General features: G+C 36.4%; 1 protein-coding gene across 8 annotated transcripts in view; it reads right to left on the bottom strand.

Moving 5' to 3' along the window:
* Window positions 1-336: 336 nt before the first annotated feature.
* The window catches only part of NFX1 (nuclear transcription factor, X-box binding 1), an 80,272-nt gene continuing 62,787 nt past the window's right edge, over window positions 337-17,821 (bottom strand). Inside the window, exons 22-24 of one of the 8 annotated variants that reach the window (XM_038128082.1) lie at window positions 12,269-12,414; window positions 5,657-5,758; window positions 337-4,166 (exon numbers count right to left, since the gene is read on the bottom strand). In XM_038128082.1, coding sequence (XP_037984010.1) covers window positions 4,091-4,166; window positions 5,657-5,758; window positions 12,269-12,414 — 324 coding nt within the window. In that variant the 3' untranslated portion in view covers window positions 337-4,090. Of the gene's footprint in view, window positions 5,759-12,268; window positions 12,415-17,821 lie in introns of those variants that run through there. The other 7 variants (XR_005255831.1, XM_038128083.1, XM_038128084.1 and 4 more) reach the window with 7 other exon arrangements.

Below are 17,821 nucleotides of genomic sequence, written 5' to 3' on the forward strand. Positions count from 1 at the left end.
TCTATGAGCCATCTTGCACTTCATCTGAAATATCAGGTCAGGCTTTTGCTGAAATGCATGACCCGGGTTAAAAGTTTAGGGAAGAGCCAGTTCAAATTATTTCAAACTTCTGATGTTTCAGACTGCTTCCTTTTTGAGTCTTTCTGTCACTTACTGAACTGTGATGGCAGAGTTCTTATATCATCCCTCCACTCCCCATATATCATCCTGAATTTCTTATATCCAATGCCCACAGAACTTTAATGTTACATAAGTCCTCACTTCCCCTCCCCTCACCTGCCTTATAGTCACCATTACCACTTAATGGTGAACAAACAATAATGAAGGGACCATAAGTTAAAATAATATATTTTATTGCCAAGTAGCATTTAGGCTGACATAATAAAGGATTTTTCATATAACCAAAATGCACATTTCTATCCAGAATCATCTCTCCTGTAGCTCTGAATTCCAAGAAGGCAGCATACTCTCCATTTTCTGGGGAGCCCTCTTTACTTGCTTCATTCTCCCCACAGCATTCATTTAAAAATCACTTCAAATCCAGGAAACCACATACTTTATTTAAAAATTCAAAGAAAAGGAACTTCCCAAATGTCCATTTAAGTTTTTATACTTGTTTCTCTGTGATGTCTCAGTCTTCCAACTCTTGAATACCAAGATGAAGTTTGCAAACAATTCCAAAGCACTGAACTTTAAATTTAGATTTATTTTGGGTTTGTAAAGAAAGTAATTTTACATCAGTAACTTGACAAAATTAAGTTAAATATAGATCTTTCAACAAATGACAAGTGTTGTAGAAAAACTTTACTTTGCTCATTTTGAGGCAGATACTGTAAAAACTGCCACAGAAACAAGTGATCTTGAAGGTTACTTATGTATCTTATACAATTTTATGTTAAACCCAAATACTGTATATTCAGAGCACTTTAAATATGTTAAGCTAGACAGACAGGTAACAGCACAGCCCAAATGCCAAACTATCTGCCTATTTTAAACACAATTTTAAAAGCACTTCCTGAAGTTGCAGGAATTCCAACTGGTATCACATAACTTATTTCAAAAGATGCTTACTGAGAAGTACTTTCTTCAAATATATTTACAGGAGACAATATTATTCTTAGGGCTGTGGAAAATTGCTAGCATACTGAAGCTGAAGTCATAAGTTACAGTGATGTCACCATGATTTTTGCCACTGCCTTCACTGATGCAAAGATTTCTTTTATCTACTTATTCTTCTACTACATAAAAGGTGTAAATGCCAGCTCAGATTTAAAAAATAGCTATTTGAAAAGTATTTCCACAAGGCACACGTGCAATATGTAGATAAGTTATCACATATATCAAATTTCCAGCCTTTTTTACTATTCCATATTCCATATGAAAGTCACTGATACATTGCAGCAAAACAAAACAGAAACAGCACCACTGTTAGTCTTTGCTGAATTCCTTCTTAAGACTATGTAGCTGAGCTCCAGAGGAAAATTACTTTCACAGATAAACATATAGTATCATATTTTTAACCAAGTTACTAAAATGAATTTAAAAAAAAATTTGGTACTTGTGAATTGCTTCATTACTACACGTATGGATTCCACAGACATGATTTAGAGATGTGAAACATACCAATCTATAAAAATGTTTTAACATTCACATAGTTAAGAGGCAAGTGATAAGAAGTATGACTTCTCAGTATGAACACATTCAGTAATAATTACTAATCTTAGCTTCAGAAACGGAGATTACTTCCATTTTCTAATTACAAGCAGTGGCAAATTGACTGCTGAAGTGTGTCTCACCAAAGCTGTTGAACTTTTATGTTAATGCCATAATCTGATAAAAATTCCACTAAACAGAGCTGAAAATAATACTACAAAAACCTTTTAGGTTTTAAATTTCAAATCAGAGGCACAAATGTGACGGTTTTGGCTATATTCATGTGAAGCTGTGAATAGTTAGTAGGCTTCAGCTTTATTCTATTTATTATCAACTAAACCACTTTGATTTTCTGTAATGTTAGGTCTACCTATATTAAACCAACTGTGTGTGCTCCAGTATACATGCATCTGACTCAGTTCACTGGACATGCTCCTGTCTAGAACCTACCTTTGCAGTGTATCTACATACATTCTTAATAGAGGTCTCACTAGCTTTAAGTCAGTGCTATATCAACATAGGTCTGAGTTTCAAAACCAGGAATAGCCTTTGTTTGGCCACATTGAGACAGCACTTGTCTGCAAGCACTGGGACAGATACAGTCCTCACGTGGAAGGGATTGAAGAAATACATTCCTGGAAGTAACTTATTCTTTAGCTGAACTTAGCAATACACCTTGTAGAATCAAACCATAATTTGTTTAAGAAATTAAGGGCAATGTAAGACATGGTGATTAAATTTTCATTTCTGTTCACAAAGTATTAGACAAAAAAAGTAAAACAAATTTAAATCACTACATACAAATTTAAAGCTTGAACACTCTTGAAGGTACCTGTTTTACTTGAAACACTTCAAATGTTTAGTGCCATTTAAGACTGCATTTTTAAAAATGCGAAATAATAAATTCCTACAAAAATATACAAGAATAGCAGGCATTTTATTTTAAAAACATTTGGGGGTACAGATATGGTTTGTGAGTTTTCTACTTGTTCTTCCATGTTTCATGAACTGTTCAATTGAAATGTAGCCATGGAATGCTTCATAGTTAAGGCTCAGGGTCATATGATAACTCTTAAGTGAATCTAAGCATGAGTAAATGCCTTCAATTTTTTGGCAACAAATCTCACACTACAATGTAGTGAGCCCCTTTTTATCATCAGCCTCCTATGCTGTATAAGGGACTCACCTCAAGTATTACATGTAGCAGCCACAAGGAACAAGAATCAGAGTGCATCAGAGTTCCTAAAGCTAGTAATACAAAAAACCTTCTCTCTCCTCAGGAGAATAGATATGACTCCAATTCAGAGCTGGACCACCTCTTCTGATCAGACCTATAATCTCCCCTCCCAGAGAGCTACTCACCTATCTTAAATCAAGATCTGGAAATACTCACCATCATGAGACCACTCAGGCGTCTTTCAGTGTTTGAACTGTCATCCCATTTTGTTAATGGCATTTCTCATAAAACAAAGTTTTTGCCATTGCCAAATAGCTTAGGCAGATGGACTTAAAAATTTTACAAGTACTATTCCAAATTCATAACATACTTAAACCAAACTTCACATATTCATCTTATGCTTGCACAGCACAGAAAAAAACATAAACCACAATAAAGCCATGCACAAAACACCAAAATAATATATGAAGTCTGATTTTGTTCAAGGTCTTGAATAAAAAAAGTAGTAGTAGTAATGTCATGTTGTGGGGCTGGTTTTGTTGGTTTTGATTTGGGTTTTTTTTCATTGTTTTTGCTTGTTTTTCTTTTTAAACACATCAATTTTGAGATAAATTAGAGTAAGTTTTAATTCCCCACCTTCCCCAAATACTGGTTCTTCAGATTCCAAAGCAATTCTGTGTTCTTAATAGGCATTTATGTGTATATTTTTACTTAAATTTTGTATTTCTTTCCATGTAGAAGAATAACTCAAATTCTCAAATTTACCACAATACACAAAAGTGAATTAATATAACATTTAAATACTTTAAGAATATCCCAACCAGTGTTTTTATCACAGATTATTTCTAGTCCTTTTTAAGTTGTGTGTGATACGTCAAAATAAATATTTGAGATTTACTGCCGTTCTTAATATTCCAAAAATATACCTGCTTACCACCAGTTCTCTTGCTTCAAAGTCATCAATGAAAATCTAAATTATTCTGACTGCACATTAGATACAAAATTGCACCAAACCCAGAATTAATAAACCCATATTACTATTAGGTATTATGCAGTTACATAAACTGTTGAAATGCTTAACTTTTTAAACTAGCATATCTAACTAACGTTAGATGTTAAAATATGAATATGCTGAACAACTGGTCATTTGACAGATAATCAAAAAGCACCTCACACAGTAACTTAGTATTTTCACCTCTAAGCTTCTGTATCTTAATCTATGTGATTCTTATTCATCTGAATGATTCTACATCAATCACTTCAGTCCTGGACATCAAAGTAGTCAATTACTGGCTCTTCCTTTAATGGTTTGGATAAACCACTGTTTCCACTAGTCCTGAAATTACAAGAATATTAGTTATTACATGCATGAAAAAAAAGATACAAAGTAAACTGAATCACAAACTCCCATAATATCTCAGTGTGCACACACACACACTGCATTGGTCAATAGCATGCACTTCTAAACTAAGTTTTATTCAAAGTACCTTAATGCTCCAGAAAGCCTTTGTTAATTGAATTTTGACAAAAACTTATGACTGATTAAATTAATGTACATCAACATGTGTCTGAATGGATAAAATTCCTTTTGGGGTTTTACCAGAAAATGTAATTTACCAGTAATATTTATTACAAAAATGATACTGTACTGAAGACTAAATGTTCAAAATGCCTTTTTAAAGGAAACAGCAAAATAAATACTGTTAAAGTGAGCTGATGATCAAACCTGCTTACTTTCAAAAGCAAGAGTAACAAAAAATATATGGTCATAGCAAATCCAAACACTGCAAAGATTTTTTTCAGTAAGACAGCATGAGATCTTCCAAAAGATTTTGTAGAATTAGGAATTTCTGAAGAAACTTTACTTCTAGTAATGAAAAATAAATGACTAAGACCCTTTATTTTTTTAAATTTTGCTACATAACTCCTTAGCATTAATTAGGGTCACTGAAGATAGGAATCGGCACATAACTGGAAACAGACAGTACCAACCTAATAAAAACTGATACTGAGTTACATCTTAAGCAATCCTTCTAGAAATATGTCTTGCTTTAGATGCTTAGCTCTGAAACAATTTCAATTTTTTCAGAACAGCCTACTTGGTATTCCAACAAGCACCTACCAACAGTAGTTACTGCAACATTAAGCAGTCCCTTTCTGCAAAAGGTAGTTGAACATAACTTCAGATGCTCATCTGTGAAAAATTTGGGAGGGAAACACTTCTAAAAGGTAAACCCGAACAAATAATAGGCCACCCATTAAAAAAAAAAAATCATAACTATGAGATAACTACAAGTATCTGAAGCTGGCGGGTCATACAACATAAAGACTGCCCTTTTAAGACTATTCACCAAGATGCCTTATATATCCCATATTCAGTAATTCTCACTATTTGAAAAAAATTGTAGTTCACCTTTAATCAACTGTGTAGTCATATATACACAACAAAAATACATTTAGTACCAGTCCAAATAAATAATTTTATGCCAGTAAGACATTGGTTAAAGGTAAAAGAAAAAAAAATCCCAAACCTCCAAAACAGCACTCTCTTCCCAACTATCTAATATTTATTAAAAATAATTGTAAAACCCAATAATATTTGTTATACTACTACCCCTATACCACACAGCCAATCTCACGTTTTCTTATCACTTCATTTCATGCTTACTTCTGTGGAAAGAACACCTTAGTGCATACTGCAAGCTCCAAAGCAGAAAAAAGGGAAAAAAGCAGAAACAGGGCATATAAAGTTGAAGCTCAGGAATATGTTCCTTGGGGAACTCAGCACAAAATTGAAGAATAAGGTTTTAAATCCAAACTCCTTACTTATCTGTTTGTTTGTAATGAAGAAGAGGAGGTGCAGGCCTGCTCTGCATTTCTTTATCTAGCACAGAAGTTAAGGTATTGCTTGGACAAATGGATTTCCCTCTAAAGAAATAAAAGAAAGAGTATTTAGCTCAATAGGAAATCATACTCATTAAGAAGTTGGGAATGAGTAATATTTTTAAGTAGCAGTTTTGGTATCAGAGTTCACATTTGTATTCTTAAATCATATATTCAAATATTTAATTTTACAGTCATGGAGACCAACACTCCAAAAAGTCCATTTTCATTACCAAAAATCTATCCATTATTCTAAACTTCTCTTCACTGCTGTCTATAAAAGATGCAGAAGCAGCTTACTAGATTTGAGCACTGGTACCCAGACTTCTTTTTTAATGTGAGGTCCACAACTCCTTTCTACTATGAAGTGCACTGAATGATCAACTGTTAAAATAGCAAAACTGGGATACTTATACTCCAGAGTAACATATCTGTTCTTTCAAAGAACAAGATATAAATCAGTAGGAACAACTTAATAGCTTAACTCAGCACCACAAGAACGCAGTTCACTGAATCTTTACAGCATATTATCTAAAATTTTGGAAGCACCTTCTCAAATGCTGACAGTAAATAATGTTAAAGTCATTGATCAGCACTCTGCTAAGAGGCACTCTCTCAAACAACATTCACTCTTCCTTGTAAGCAATTCCAGGAGAATCACATCAGAAGAAAACCACTATGCATTAGAGTGGGCAAATTAAAAAATCGCTTCTTCTGTTCTCCATGCTAATTACAATCTACTATGTGATTGCTACCACACAATGAAGCATCACACTTGTGCCTGTCCCATCTGCAGTGTAAGGGTCACCTCATGGCTGTGGTTGCAGGACAGTACGTTGTCCAGTATAGGAGGACAATGTACTTTAGCGTGTATACTTCTATATTTTAGGCTGTGAATCAGATTCAAGTTGGCAATCTCTGCCTAAAGGCTGCAATGGCGGGAGAAAGAGGAAGGATATATATATACATGAAAAAAAAAAAAATCCAGAAACAAACAACGCCCAAGAACCAGGAAAAAATAAAGAAGTCCTAGAAAGATCTTTCCAAAAGGCATCTAACTAAAAAAAAAACAAAACCAAAACTGAATAATTACCAAACACACTATCTTTAATAGGTTGTAGAGCTCTCTTAAAATTTCCTCTGAATTCATGAGCCACTTTTCAAGAGTGAGTCTGTCTTATTTCACTTGGATGATTTAACTGCAAAACTAAAAGAGCTTCCACTGTTAGCATCTTTCCCATTCACAGTTTCTTCTTCATCTTATCTGGGGGCAGATAAGCCTGAATAAATTAAAATTCTTAAACCTCATCAAGGTCAAATTTTTACCCTTCCTACACTTTTTTCTAAACCCATGCTACAGACATTTTCAGACCAAAATACTTATTGTACACTAAATTAAATTGCATTCCTGAAAGGTTTTTATTGGGTTTTAGAAAAACGTTCTTCACTCAGAGAGTTACCAAGCATTGGAACAGGCTGCCCAGGGAAGTGGTTGAGTCAGCATCCACGGAGGTATTTAAAAGATGTGTAGGTATGTTCAGGGATTTGGTTTAATGGTAGGTACACTTGATAGTACTACTGGGCATAATGATCCTAAGGGTCTTTTCCCAACATACATAATTCTGTGTCAAACACTAAATAAGGATGTTTCCTCCTTATTTACTTTATTCATGCATTTTTAAATATACTCCTCCAGATAATGAGATTCTCTGTGTTTGGTAATTACATTCAATTCCTATTCAATGAATACCAACATATGCGTCTTGTATCTTTCAAAATTACATACTGAATAGGAACAATGCTGCAAAGCAATGGGTTGTGTATTGTTATAATTCCAGAAATGTGCATATGTTGAGTTGCATGCTTTGTCACGTACTTGATAATTCATACTTTTTCCCCATTTCCCTGAGCAGTTGAAATCTCACATCAGTACACAGATGAATGCCAATTCTATTTCGGAGCTTACAAAAATTATTTGTTTGTCTTATTTCCATTATCTTCATCTTTTTAATTTAATAATATCTTGTTTCTATCAGTCTGTATTTAAGGGCAAATTTTTGTGATATTGTGACAACACAGATGAAAAACTCCACAACATTTTCAAGGTTAAGTCCACTAAAATATTAAGTAGTGATTCCTGAGCCCCTTTCAGTATTGTTTTAAACTGAGCACTGACATTCTAGTCCAATGAACTACAAGATATTACAAACATAGGTGACCAATTTAAAAAGCATTCCCATCTCCCCAACAGTTAAAGTTTTCATTATTTGGAAAAAAAGTTACTTGTCACTGGCCATAATTTTTTCAACGTTATATTACATTTACATGTACACTCCAACTCCAACAACAAGTATATTACAGTCCTATCAGTTGAGAACAGCTGATTTTCCTCTCCTGTCTAAAACAGTTAAAAAGTCCTTTTCTCCCTTAGCTCTAAGCCTGCCATATAAAGTCAAATGCTCACACTGCTATTTCAGTTACAACTCAAGTCTAGAGTTCTAAGTGGAAAAAGAAAACAGTGGTAGATGGGAGGGTATTCTGTTTTTCATTTTTATCAAATGTGATATGCAAAAACATGGAAAACAAATTGCTTGGAGGTAATTAAGCAAAAAAAGAATAAAGCCAAGAAAGGCCTTCAACAATTAAAGTTGTCTGTCCTTACTCTAGAAAATTAGACTATATCTCACTTCTACAGTAAAAAAGAAAATAAATGACAGCTCTAAATGCTAGGAACAGAACACTTGGAAGAAGACATGTGGCAGTAATTTCTACTAATTAACTAAAAAAAAAAATCTTATCGAAAAAAGAGAATGTTCCTGCATTTCAAGAAAGTAAATCAGCAGTTCTGCTCTAAAAGTTAAATGTTCCCAGGATGCAGAGAGTTAATACAGCAAACCTTTAAAAATCAGGAGGGATCAAAGCCTTGTGAACAATCAGAAGTGACCCTGCAACTAAATTTGCTTTGGTCACATCAAGGCCTAGACATGTTTTAGCTTTGACAAAATTTAGCATTCCTCAAAAAAAACCCAAAACACCCAACAACAAAAACCACACCAAAATCCCATAGGGGATTTAGAGACCAAAATCTATAAACTTACACTCCAGCAAAATTAACACCACTTTCTGTATACATTGGTGGCACATCAATTAGTTAAAGAATTAAAAAAAAAAGATGAAACAGTCACTCACATTCATTCACATTTAGCCCACATGGAAAAACCCCAAACAACTGAATTCAACTTAACAGATGTACGATGGGAAAAAACCCTTTGATTAATTAATTACCAGAAATAAGAAAGAAAGTAGACCCTACCTAACCCATGGTTATCTATCACCAGTTGTGAAAGAATTGTTGATATGAAAACAAAAGGCTCTGCAAGTATTTTGGACATCTTGATATGAAAGTTGCCATTCTTCATTTCATTAACTTATTCTCAAAGTAAGGAAAAGAAAAACCAAGTGCCTGTCTCAAGCAACAAAGTTGAGATGACACATTTTTAATAGCAGTACAGGGAAAAGCATGAACATAAACCATCTGCTGATTTTAAGGCAGTGCTAGTGGTGACAGGATGGCCTGTTGTATAAAACTGAAATGTGGAAATCATGACTCAATTTGTCTTCTTCAAGACTTCAAGCTCAATTTTTGTAGCTACAGGATGGATCAGCATTGAACTGTTTTGGTACGAACGACTAAAAAATTCTTCGTCCACCAATCTGTTCAGACTTATTCCATGTAGTCTTGCAAAAATGCACCACCATCTTTCAGACAGAGCAGATTTTTGTGAAAAATGTCTCCAAAAACTGGTAGCAGTTGAGATAGAATAATTACGCAAATGGCTCTTTAACAATCTCCTGATTGTTTAAACTTCATATATTCTATGTTAAAAGCTTTCCAGAAGCAACACATACTATTCTGAGGGCAAACAATGTCAACATTTAAGAAAAAGATGCAGCTTTCTTCTGAAGCAGGACTGCTGCTAATACCACCTTGGCTGGTGACCTTATAGCAGTATTTTTACTTAAATGTATTGGGATGTGCAGTGTTTTCTTTCTGTGATGCAAGTACATGATCTAATAAGGATGCCCCATGTGGTTACAGGGGGTTTAATTTCTTTAGGTCTTTGATTCTGCTGATTTTGTATAGCCTACATGTAGGTAACTATTTCAAAGCCATTTTCAGACTGACCTTACTGAAAGGAAATAAAAACCGGGGAGAAAAAAATTAACACAGGACACGTCAATGAAACTATGACAGCATGTGGCTTTCTCAGTGAGAACCATGTGGGACCTTGTCACCTTCTTGAGAAGTCCCCTTGTTCATGAGGAAAAACTGAGCCTAATGTTCTTCCTGGAAGTAACAGGAAAAGGATCAGGCTTACAGGAATAACTGCCCTTCAAATCGCTTCTAGGATTTCTCAAGTGCATACAAGCTGCTTAAACACTAGCCACTACATAAAAACAAGCAGGCACCCATTTGCCAGGCTCTGGAATCCAGAGTTATTTGGAGAAGGAGGAAATTTTTACTCATCTAAGTAAAAAACTTAAAAAAAACCACTGACAGGTACAGTAAAACACAAGTGTGTACTTCGAAAAGAAAGTTCTACCCTTCTCATCACAACAGTCTGGTATTACTTCTGAACCTTGTTCAGAAAGGATCTGGTATTGCAACTGTTCAAAAGATGGTGACTGCAAAGATGCCCAACAGGCAAGCACAGAGAAAGGCACTTGAAAGGATCCACTATGGGTCTTACACTTCAAATGATACTCAGAACTGTAATTCAGATTAAGCCTAACAGTCAATACTGGGAATGATCTTCTCTGTGGTTATATGGGCAATGCTGTACATGAGTGATTCTAATGCAGCTAATATGACCAACTTTTTACCGATGGTGATGGAAGCAGAGGCTGAGGGCAAAGTTTGCCCCTAGATCTCCGGAATAGGAAGAAGCCTGGTCGGAGGAAGCTTTCTTAGCATCAAGGAGACTTTCTCATCCTTCTAATGGACTTGTGTAGGGATGTTAACATTTGAATGACACAAGAGAGGACTGTGAAGAGAAGGAATGGTCTTTTTGCCTGAATTATTTTCATTTATTTATACATGAAAGAGCCCATGGTAGAAATACAAAGGCATTGCTGAGACAGAATTAAACAAAAGCATTTTGACTTCCTGGTAATTACTAGCTCTGAGAGTTGAAGAAACCATTGTGAAATACTCAAAAATATCATCCCTAAAACATGAGCTATTTCTCATGTGAGGCTACAATGTTTTTTATATTTTAAAGAAGAGGCAAATAAAAAGAAAATTAAAAGAAGCTTTGGAATAATCCATTAAATTAAGAAATACTGCTGTGCAGCTGAAGAATAGTCTCAGCAGACCACTCAAATGTCTTTTAAGACTGGCAGTAATGAAATAGAAGAATTTGCATTCTGGACAGTACACTACTCCCTGAGAAACCCAAGAGAAGGAACAAGTGTGCAATCTGTCCTAAAACCATACAGAGGAAGGCCTTCCATTCTCAAGTTGCAAAATATCCCTTTGCTTTTAAAGCATAATCATCTGGCCTGCTCCTTTTATCACCTTCAACTAATTTCTCATCTGCCCCCCCCTATTTCTTAATTTTTTTAAATAGGCTTTTTTAAAATGTGAAATTTTTGCTCAGCTTCCTTTACTTGAAACAAAAAGTATCTTACATTGTAAGATCAAAGAAATGTTCCATCTCTCTTGAAAGAAATCAAGATTGTAGCTAAGCTACCAACTGATAAACAAGTTCAGGAATAGCTCATGGCACTCTAATAGCATGAAAAATGAGAGACTTCTTACAACTGCAGTCAATATTTACAGTTAAAAACAACTGGTTATTAAATAGTCACAATTTGACAGCACTAAACTAAATATGCTGCTGAGTAAGGAGCACAATCAATGAAGCACTGATATGAGAAGCCTTCCCATACTGTCTCTAGTGCAATCATCTTGGTTTTTTCCTAGCTGTATTCCCTTCATTTTCCTTTCTACTATGAACTGCCTTCTGTGAGTGTTCTCCAAAACATTTCATTTTTGCTAGAAAATCTCTTCCATTTGCAGTAATCCCTGTTCCCTCCTTGTCCATTTACTAATGAGGGAGTATACTCTGTGATAGGTTCATATATATATGGAGAAATATGTTACAATAACCAGATTTTTTCAAAGGTGGTGCAAATTTGATTTCTCAACCCAGCAATTAGTTTTCATAAAATTTTATTACATATATTATTTTTGATATCTCTATCAAATCTAGCTGATGACAAAAAGTTACTGGTAAGATGAATTGAAAACAACCTTGCAAAATATTTTCTTAGCTTTTTTATTTCTAATGGTGTTTTCTTCTCTGAAGATTTACTTGAATAAATGAGCTCATGAAACTACCAATTCAAAAACTGCTTTAAAAGTTATTCTACTGGAAATTACTGCATTTTGCCAATTGCACTGTAAATAAACTCCTTCTGGTAAGTGATAAAAACCCATACAATTATTTAAACTATACTGTAAAGATTTGAAAGCAACAATGAATTACATACTTCACTGCAGTGATAACAACATTGCGCTTTGGTTCGTTGTCATAGCTCACACTTTCAATGCCATAAACCTGAGCTAATTCATGGATGATTCTGCGGTGATCTCTGTTCATTGGTGGGTAACAATGACTCTTCTTTGTGTGCTTGCCCTGAATTCAACAGAAAAGGTTAAGAAAGAAAAAAAAAAAAAAAAAGGTGAAGTTTTCTTTCAGGAGAGCCAGGGGAAGAAAACAATGAAAAAAGTGTTTCTACCTCTAACATTTTGCTGTTATGACGAAATCAATACCACAAATTGCTAAGACCTCTGTATTGACAGAAAGCTCATCTGAAATTATTCATTTAGCTCCCCAAAATTAAATTGTATGTTCTCTGTTGTTTCCATCACCTCAAAGTTTACACCTGCCCACACAGGGGTATCTTTTAAGTTTGAAATATAAATCCTGATTACAGTCATTCTACTTAGATTCCAAAAAACAACACAAAATTATTTTTATCAGAATTTGTATTTTTCAAAATCATCTGGCAAGTTCACATCAGATCCAATTTTATTTTGCAGATTGGCTTCATAATGCAAATACTGGAGATAGCTACAAAGACGTCAAATTTATCAATCACTTCCCTCTACCAAAGAAGCTATTTATCTGTAAGTTCTTCATGTAATGTCATCAATAGATTCTTTATTAAATAAAACCCCAAGTTCTACTGTTAACAAAGACTGATAATGCTTGATTCAGCACTGATTATTATATCAACAGTAAAAGAACAAACAAAAAAGGAGGACCTATGAGCCCATGTCCTTAACAGTTTTGATCAATTTCTAACAACAAATGCATATAAGGATGAGTCACTCAGTCTGCTTTCACAGACTGAGGACACTGCTTCAGCTTTTGCCTTCATGACCACCAATGAAGTCTTCTAGGTCTCTAAGTCAACAGAAAGGATTCAAGGGGAAAACAAACTACCTATAGTAGAATAAGTTTGAGTCAGGGACTTTTAGAGAAATCCGAACCTCCGTAAGTTCCTAAGACTGCAGGCAGTGCATTTAAGGTGACTGAGAGACCAGGATGATATCCCTACTTCTCTCTCCATCACCTCTGAAAGATTGTAAGAATGGGGTAAGAACCCAATGATCAGAGAATGGTAATTGCTGCAACTATATACAAACAAACAAACAAACAAACAGACAGACAGACAGACAGACAGACAGACAGAAAGAACCCAAGAACTATTGGCTGATCAGCTAAAATTCAAATCAGTTTTTAGCTACATGGAGGACAAAAATCCTTGGGAATAATCAGTGTAGATTTACAAAAGGTTGACCACCAAAATTAATGTAAAAGTCACCACATATACAAGAACAAGCCACCATTGCAGCTATCCTGGAAACAGATTGTTAATATCTGTCTCTTAGATTATGAAATTGCTAAGTTACAAATAGTAACTGGACCAGAAATTGTGGTCATTCATTTCTGTAAGTCTTCAGGGTAACCACATGCTGACAGACTATTATCTTTATTTTGCAATTAACAGTAATAAACCTCCCAGCTATTACAACACTTTCAGCATAGATACTATAATCTGAAGAACTCTATAGATTCAGCACCTATTTATGATGACTAGTGTGCTTCTATTAAAAAAGTGGTGATGGTTCCATGCTCTGAAAACCATCACAATTCTTGTCCTTATGAAGACAGAACTGGATATACATGTCCTCTGTCTTTTCTGCTTACATACATCAACCATGGACTCTGCTATGCTAGATAGAGTACATACTGGTAAGTGTAGGGCAAGAGATATTTATGAGGCAAGCAAAGTTATATATGATAGACAGAGCGGAAAAATATTAATAGTAAAACTTTGCAGCATCAAAATCCTTTTTATTACTCATTTATCCAGTTAAGCTGAAGTGGGCATCTCCAAAGGTAAAATGAAAAAAAAAAATTAAAAGCAGAAGCAAAATGTGTAAGCCTAAGTAACAGTAATCAGTATGAAAGACATAGTACTGATACAGGCAGAGCTACATGAAACGTTTGATAGATTAGCATGCAAATACTTTTAATACAAGTTCTACATCTAGAAACAAAGAACACAAGCCACATATTTAGTCAGAGAAATTTAGGAATCATAATAAACAAACAACCAAACACAGACTCAAGCATAAAGAAGACCTGAGAAGAGGACTTGAGATCATGGCAGAAGAACAACTAAAAACAGTCTCCCTGAATAATGCCACATCACACACATTAACTCAATCTTTAGCTACATAAACCTGTTGGTTGCAAGATAAAACATGATTCTCACAAGAGAGAAAATAAAGCCTCTGAGTCTTTCGCAAAAATAAAAAGAAAAGTTATGGAAGAAGAACTGAGTACAAGGGCAAGTTAACTTTACAGTACATGGGAAATATCCCCTTTTACACCCTACATGCCACAATTTTAATGAAAAGAGTCAGAGCATGGCCTCCACATATGCTGTCACTTTAGCTTCAAGACAGGCTAGGAGGATACAGGGAGCTAAAGGCTGCTCAACCTCACCTCAATCCCTGGGAAATCTCCTCCCTTTTGAAACATAACTTGGTTTCTGGAAGCCGTCTGGGAACTTCTCATACTTTTATGAAATATTAATTCCCTACAGCCTGATGGGTAGGATGGTACAGAACTGATCCTTGAGATATTCAATTATCATGTGGACCTAAACAGTTCATCCTGATCATGATGAAAGCTGGGTACACTGGGTCATTCTCTCCTTAGGTCAGGCAGGGAAAAGTCTGAGATGTGGTTTGTTTTTGTATTTTCCTTTTCTTCTGCAATGTAGATGCTACTTAACAGACATTATTTGTCTGCTTTGTAGGATCGTTATTTAACAAATAGCTGGTTTGCACTGATAACTAAAGCACTGGAAATGCTCTTGAGTTCTCTGGTACTCTTGTTCTGGCATATTTGATGTCACTAATTGCAAATTCAAGATCTCTGGTTGCCCCTTTTTTAATATAATTATATATGTTAGTTTGGTACTAGTATAAGCATATATTTGGTATATGCAATGATATCCAGAAAGATAGATGTGTACACACTTGTGTACATATGTGTGTCTGATAAAGGTAATGTTTAAAGGAATATGTAAAATAGGATAACCACAGGCAACACAATACTACACAAATTATTCTTAGGTAAAACAATATAGATAACAAAAAACTATTCTATGCATCTGCTTTCCAAGTGTCTGAGGTTGGCAGGACCTCAGTATAATTAGCATAATCTGTACCCCAATGAACAAGAAATTGAGCACAGGAGGCATGAGACGAATGAACTAGTAACTCCTGTTAATACTCAAGCAGTAAATACACAGGGGACTCAAGCAGTGTCAGGCCACTTGGAGTGAACATAAGTTGTAACAGTAAGCAGAAATGAGACAATGAAGGCCAAGGCCCATCTAGAATTACATCTGGCCAATTATGACAAGGACAGAAAGAAGGGCTTCAAATACATAAACAAAAGGAAAACTAAGAATAATGTGCACCTATTACCAAACAGAGGGGGGGGACCCTCATAAGAGGACACAGAGAAGATGGAGTATGTGAACACCTTCTTTGCATCAGTCTTCACTGACAAGCCCTCAACAATCTCTGACTCAGGATACCAGGGTAAAGGAAGTTTCTGTTGGTCAAGGACTGGGGTTAGAGAACACCTAGGCAAATTTGATATCCACAAGTCCATGGGGGCCTGATGGAATGCATCAATGACTGCTGAGAGACATCATAGTGGTGGACATCATAGTGAGGCTGCTTATGATCATCTTTGAAAGGTCATGGTAGTCAGGAGAGGTGCATGAAAACTGAAAGAAAGCAAACATCACCCCAGTCTTTCTCAAAGGGCAAGAAGGACTCTAAGGAACTAGAGGCCAGTCAGTTTGTCATGGCTTGACACTGGCCAAACACCAGGCACCCATGAAAAGCCACTCACTCACCCTCCCCTGCTACAGCTGGACAGAGGACAGAAAATTTAATGAAGGGTTCATGAGTTAAGGACCGGAAGAAAACACTCTAAGGGCAAAACAGGCTCAACTTAAGAGACAAAAAGTGAATTTTTTACTAACAAAATCAGAGCAGGATAATGAGAAATAAAATAGGTGGTTTTAAGGGCTTTTTCCCCCAATCACTCCCTCCTTCCCACCGACAGCCCAGGGACACAGGGGGGTGAGGCTTTTGGTCAACGCATCCCCCTTTTCTTCCACTTGGCTTAAGGTTCCCCTGTGAGACCAAGGAGTCCCTTTTCACAGGAGACAGTTCTCCATGAACTTCTCCAGCATGGTTCCAGTCTCACAAGCAGCTGTCCTCACAGCACTGCTGCATATAAATTCCTCCCATGGGCAAACAGTCCTTCCAAAACTGAGGTCACTCTTCCAGAGGCAAACAGTCCTCCAAGGCTGCTCCAGCTGGAAAGCAGGGGCCCCTTCTGTCCACCAGCTCTCTCACTGGATCACAGCCTCCTCCAGACATCCACCTGCTCTGGTGTGGGTGCATCCCCCATGGAACTCCAGGAGCTGCAAGGCTGCCTGCTTCATCATGGTCATCATCATGGCCTGCAGAGCAATTGCAGCCCAGGCACCTGGAGCACGTCCTGCCCATCCTTCTCCACTGACCTTGGTGTCTCCATGTTGTTTCCCTCACAAGCTTTCACCTCCTCCTCTCCATGTTGTTTCCCTTACAAGCTTTCACCTCCTCCTCTTCTCTAGCTGGAATTAAAACTGTGACACCACATTTGTTTTGATTTCTTCTTAAATATGTTGCAGAGGTAATTAGAAAATACCATCATTTCTAATTGGCCCAGCCTTGGCCAGTGGCACGTCCATCTTCAGAGCCACCAGGGATCGGCTCTGCTGAACACAGTGGAGGTTTCTAGCAGCTTCTCACAGAAGCCACCTCTGTGAACCCCACCCCACTAGTACCAAAAACCAGGCCATGCAAAGCCAACACACAGTCTCACATCAGTGTCTGGAGAGGTGATTGCAATGGTTCATCCTCAAGGTCATCATGGGATGACAGGAAGGTGATCAGGATTAGTCAGTATGGATTCAGCAAAGGAAAATCATGCTTAACCAATGTGACTGTACAATAAAACAACTATCTATCCCCTGGATAGATACGCATGAGCACTGAATATTGTCTACCTGGACTTCAGGAAGATTTTTGACACTGTGTCCTCCGACACCCTCATAGGTTAACTCACAAAGTGCAACCTGGATGAGTGGACAGTGAGATGTACTGAGAACTGGCTGAACAGCAGATCTCAAAGGATTGTGATCAGTGGCAGAGAGTCGAGCTGTAACGAGCAGTGTTCCCCAGTGGTCAGTACTTGCTCTAATATTGTTTAAACTTATTCATCAGTGACTTGGATGAAGGGACAGATATCTCCTCAGCAAGTTCACTGATCACCCAAAGCTGGGAGGAGTGGCCAACACCCCAGAGCATTGCGCAGCCCTTCAAAAGGATCTCAGCAGGCGGGAGGGATGGGCAGAGAGGAACCTTCTGAAATTCTTTAAAGGCAAGTACGGAGA

The sequence above is a fragment of the Motacilla alba genome, chromosome 2 (assembly GCF_015832195.1).
Source record: "Motacilla alba alba isolate MOTALB_02 chromosome 2, Motacilla_alba_V1.0_pri, whole genome shotgun sequence".
NCBI lineage: Eukaryota > Metazoa > Chordata > Aves > Passeriformes > Motacillidae > Motacilla > Motacilla alba.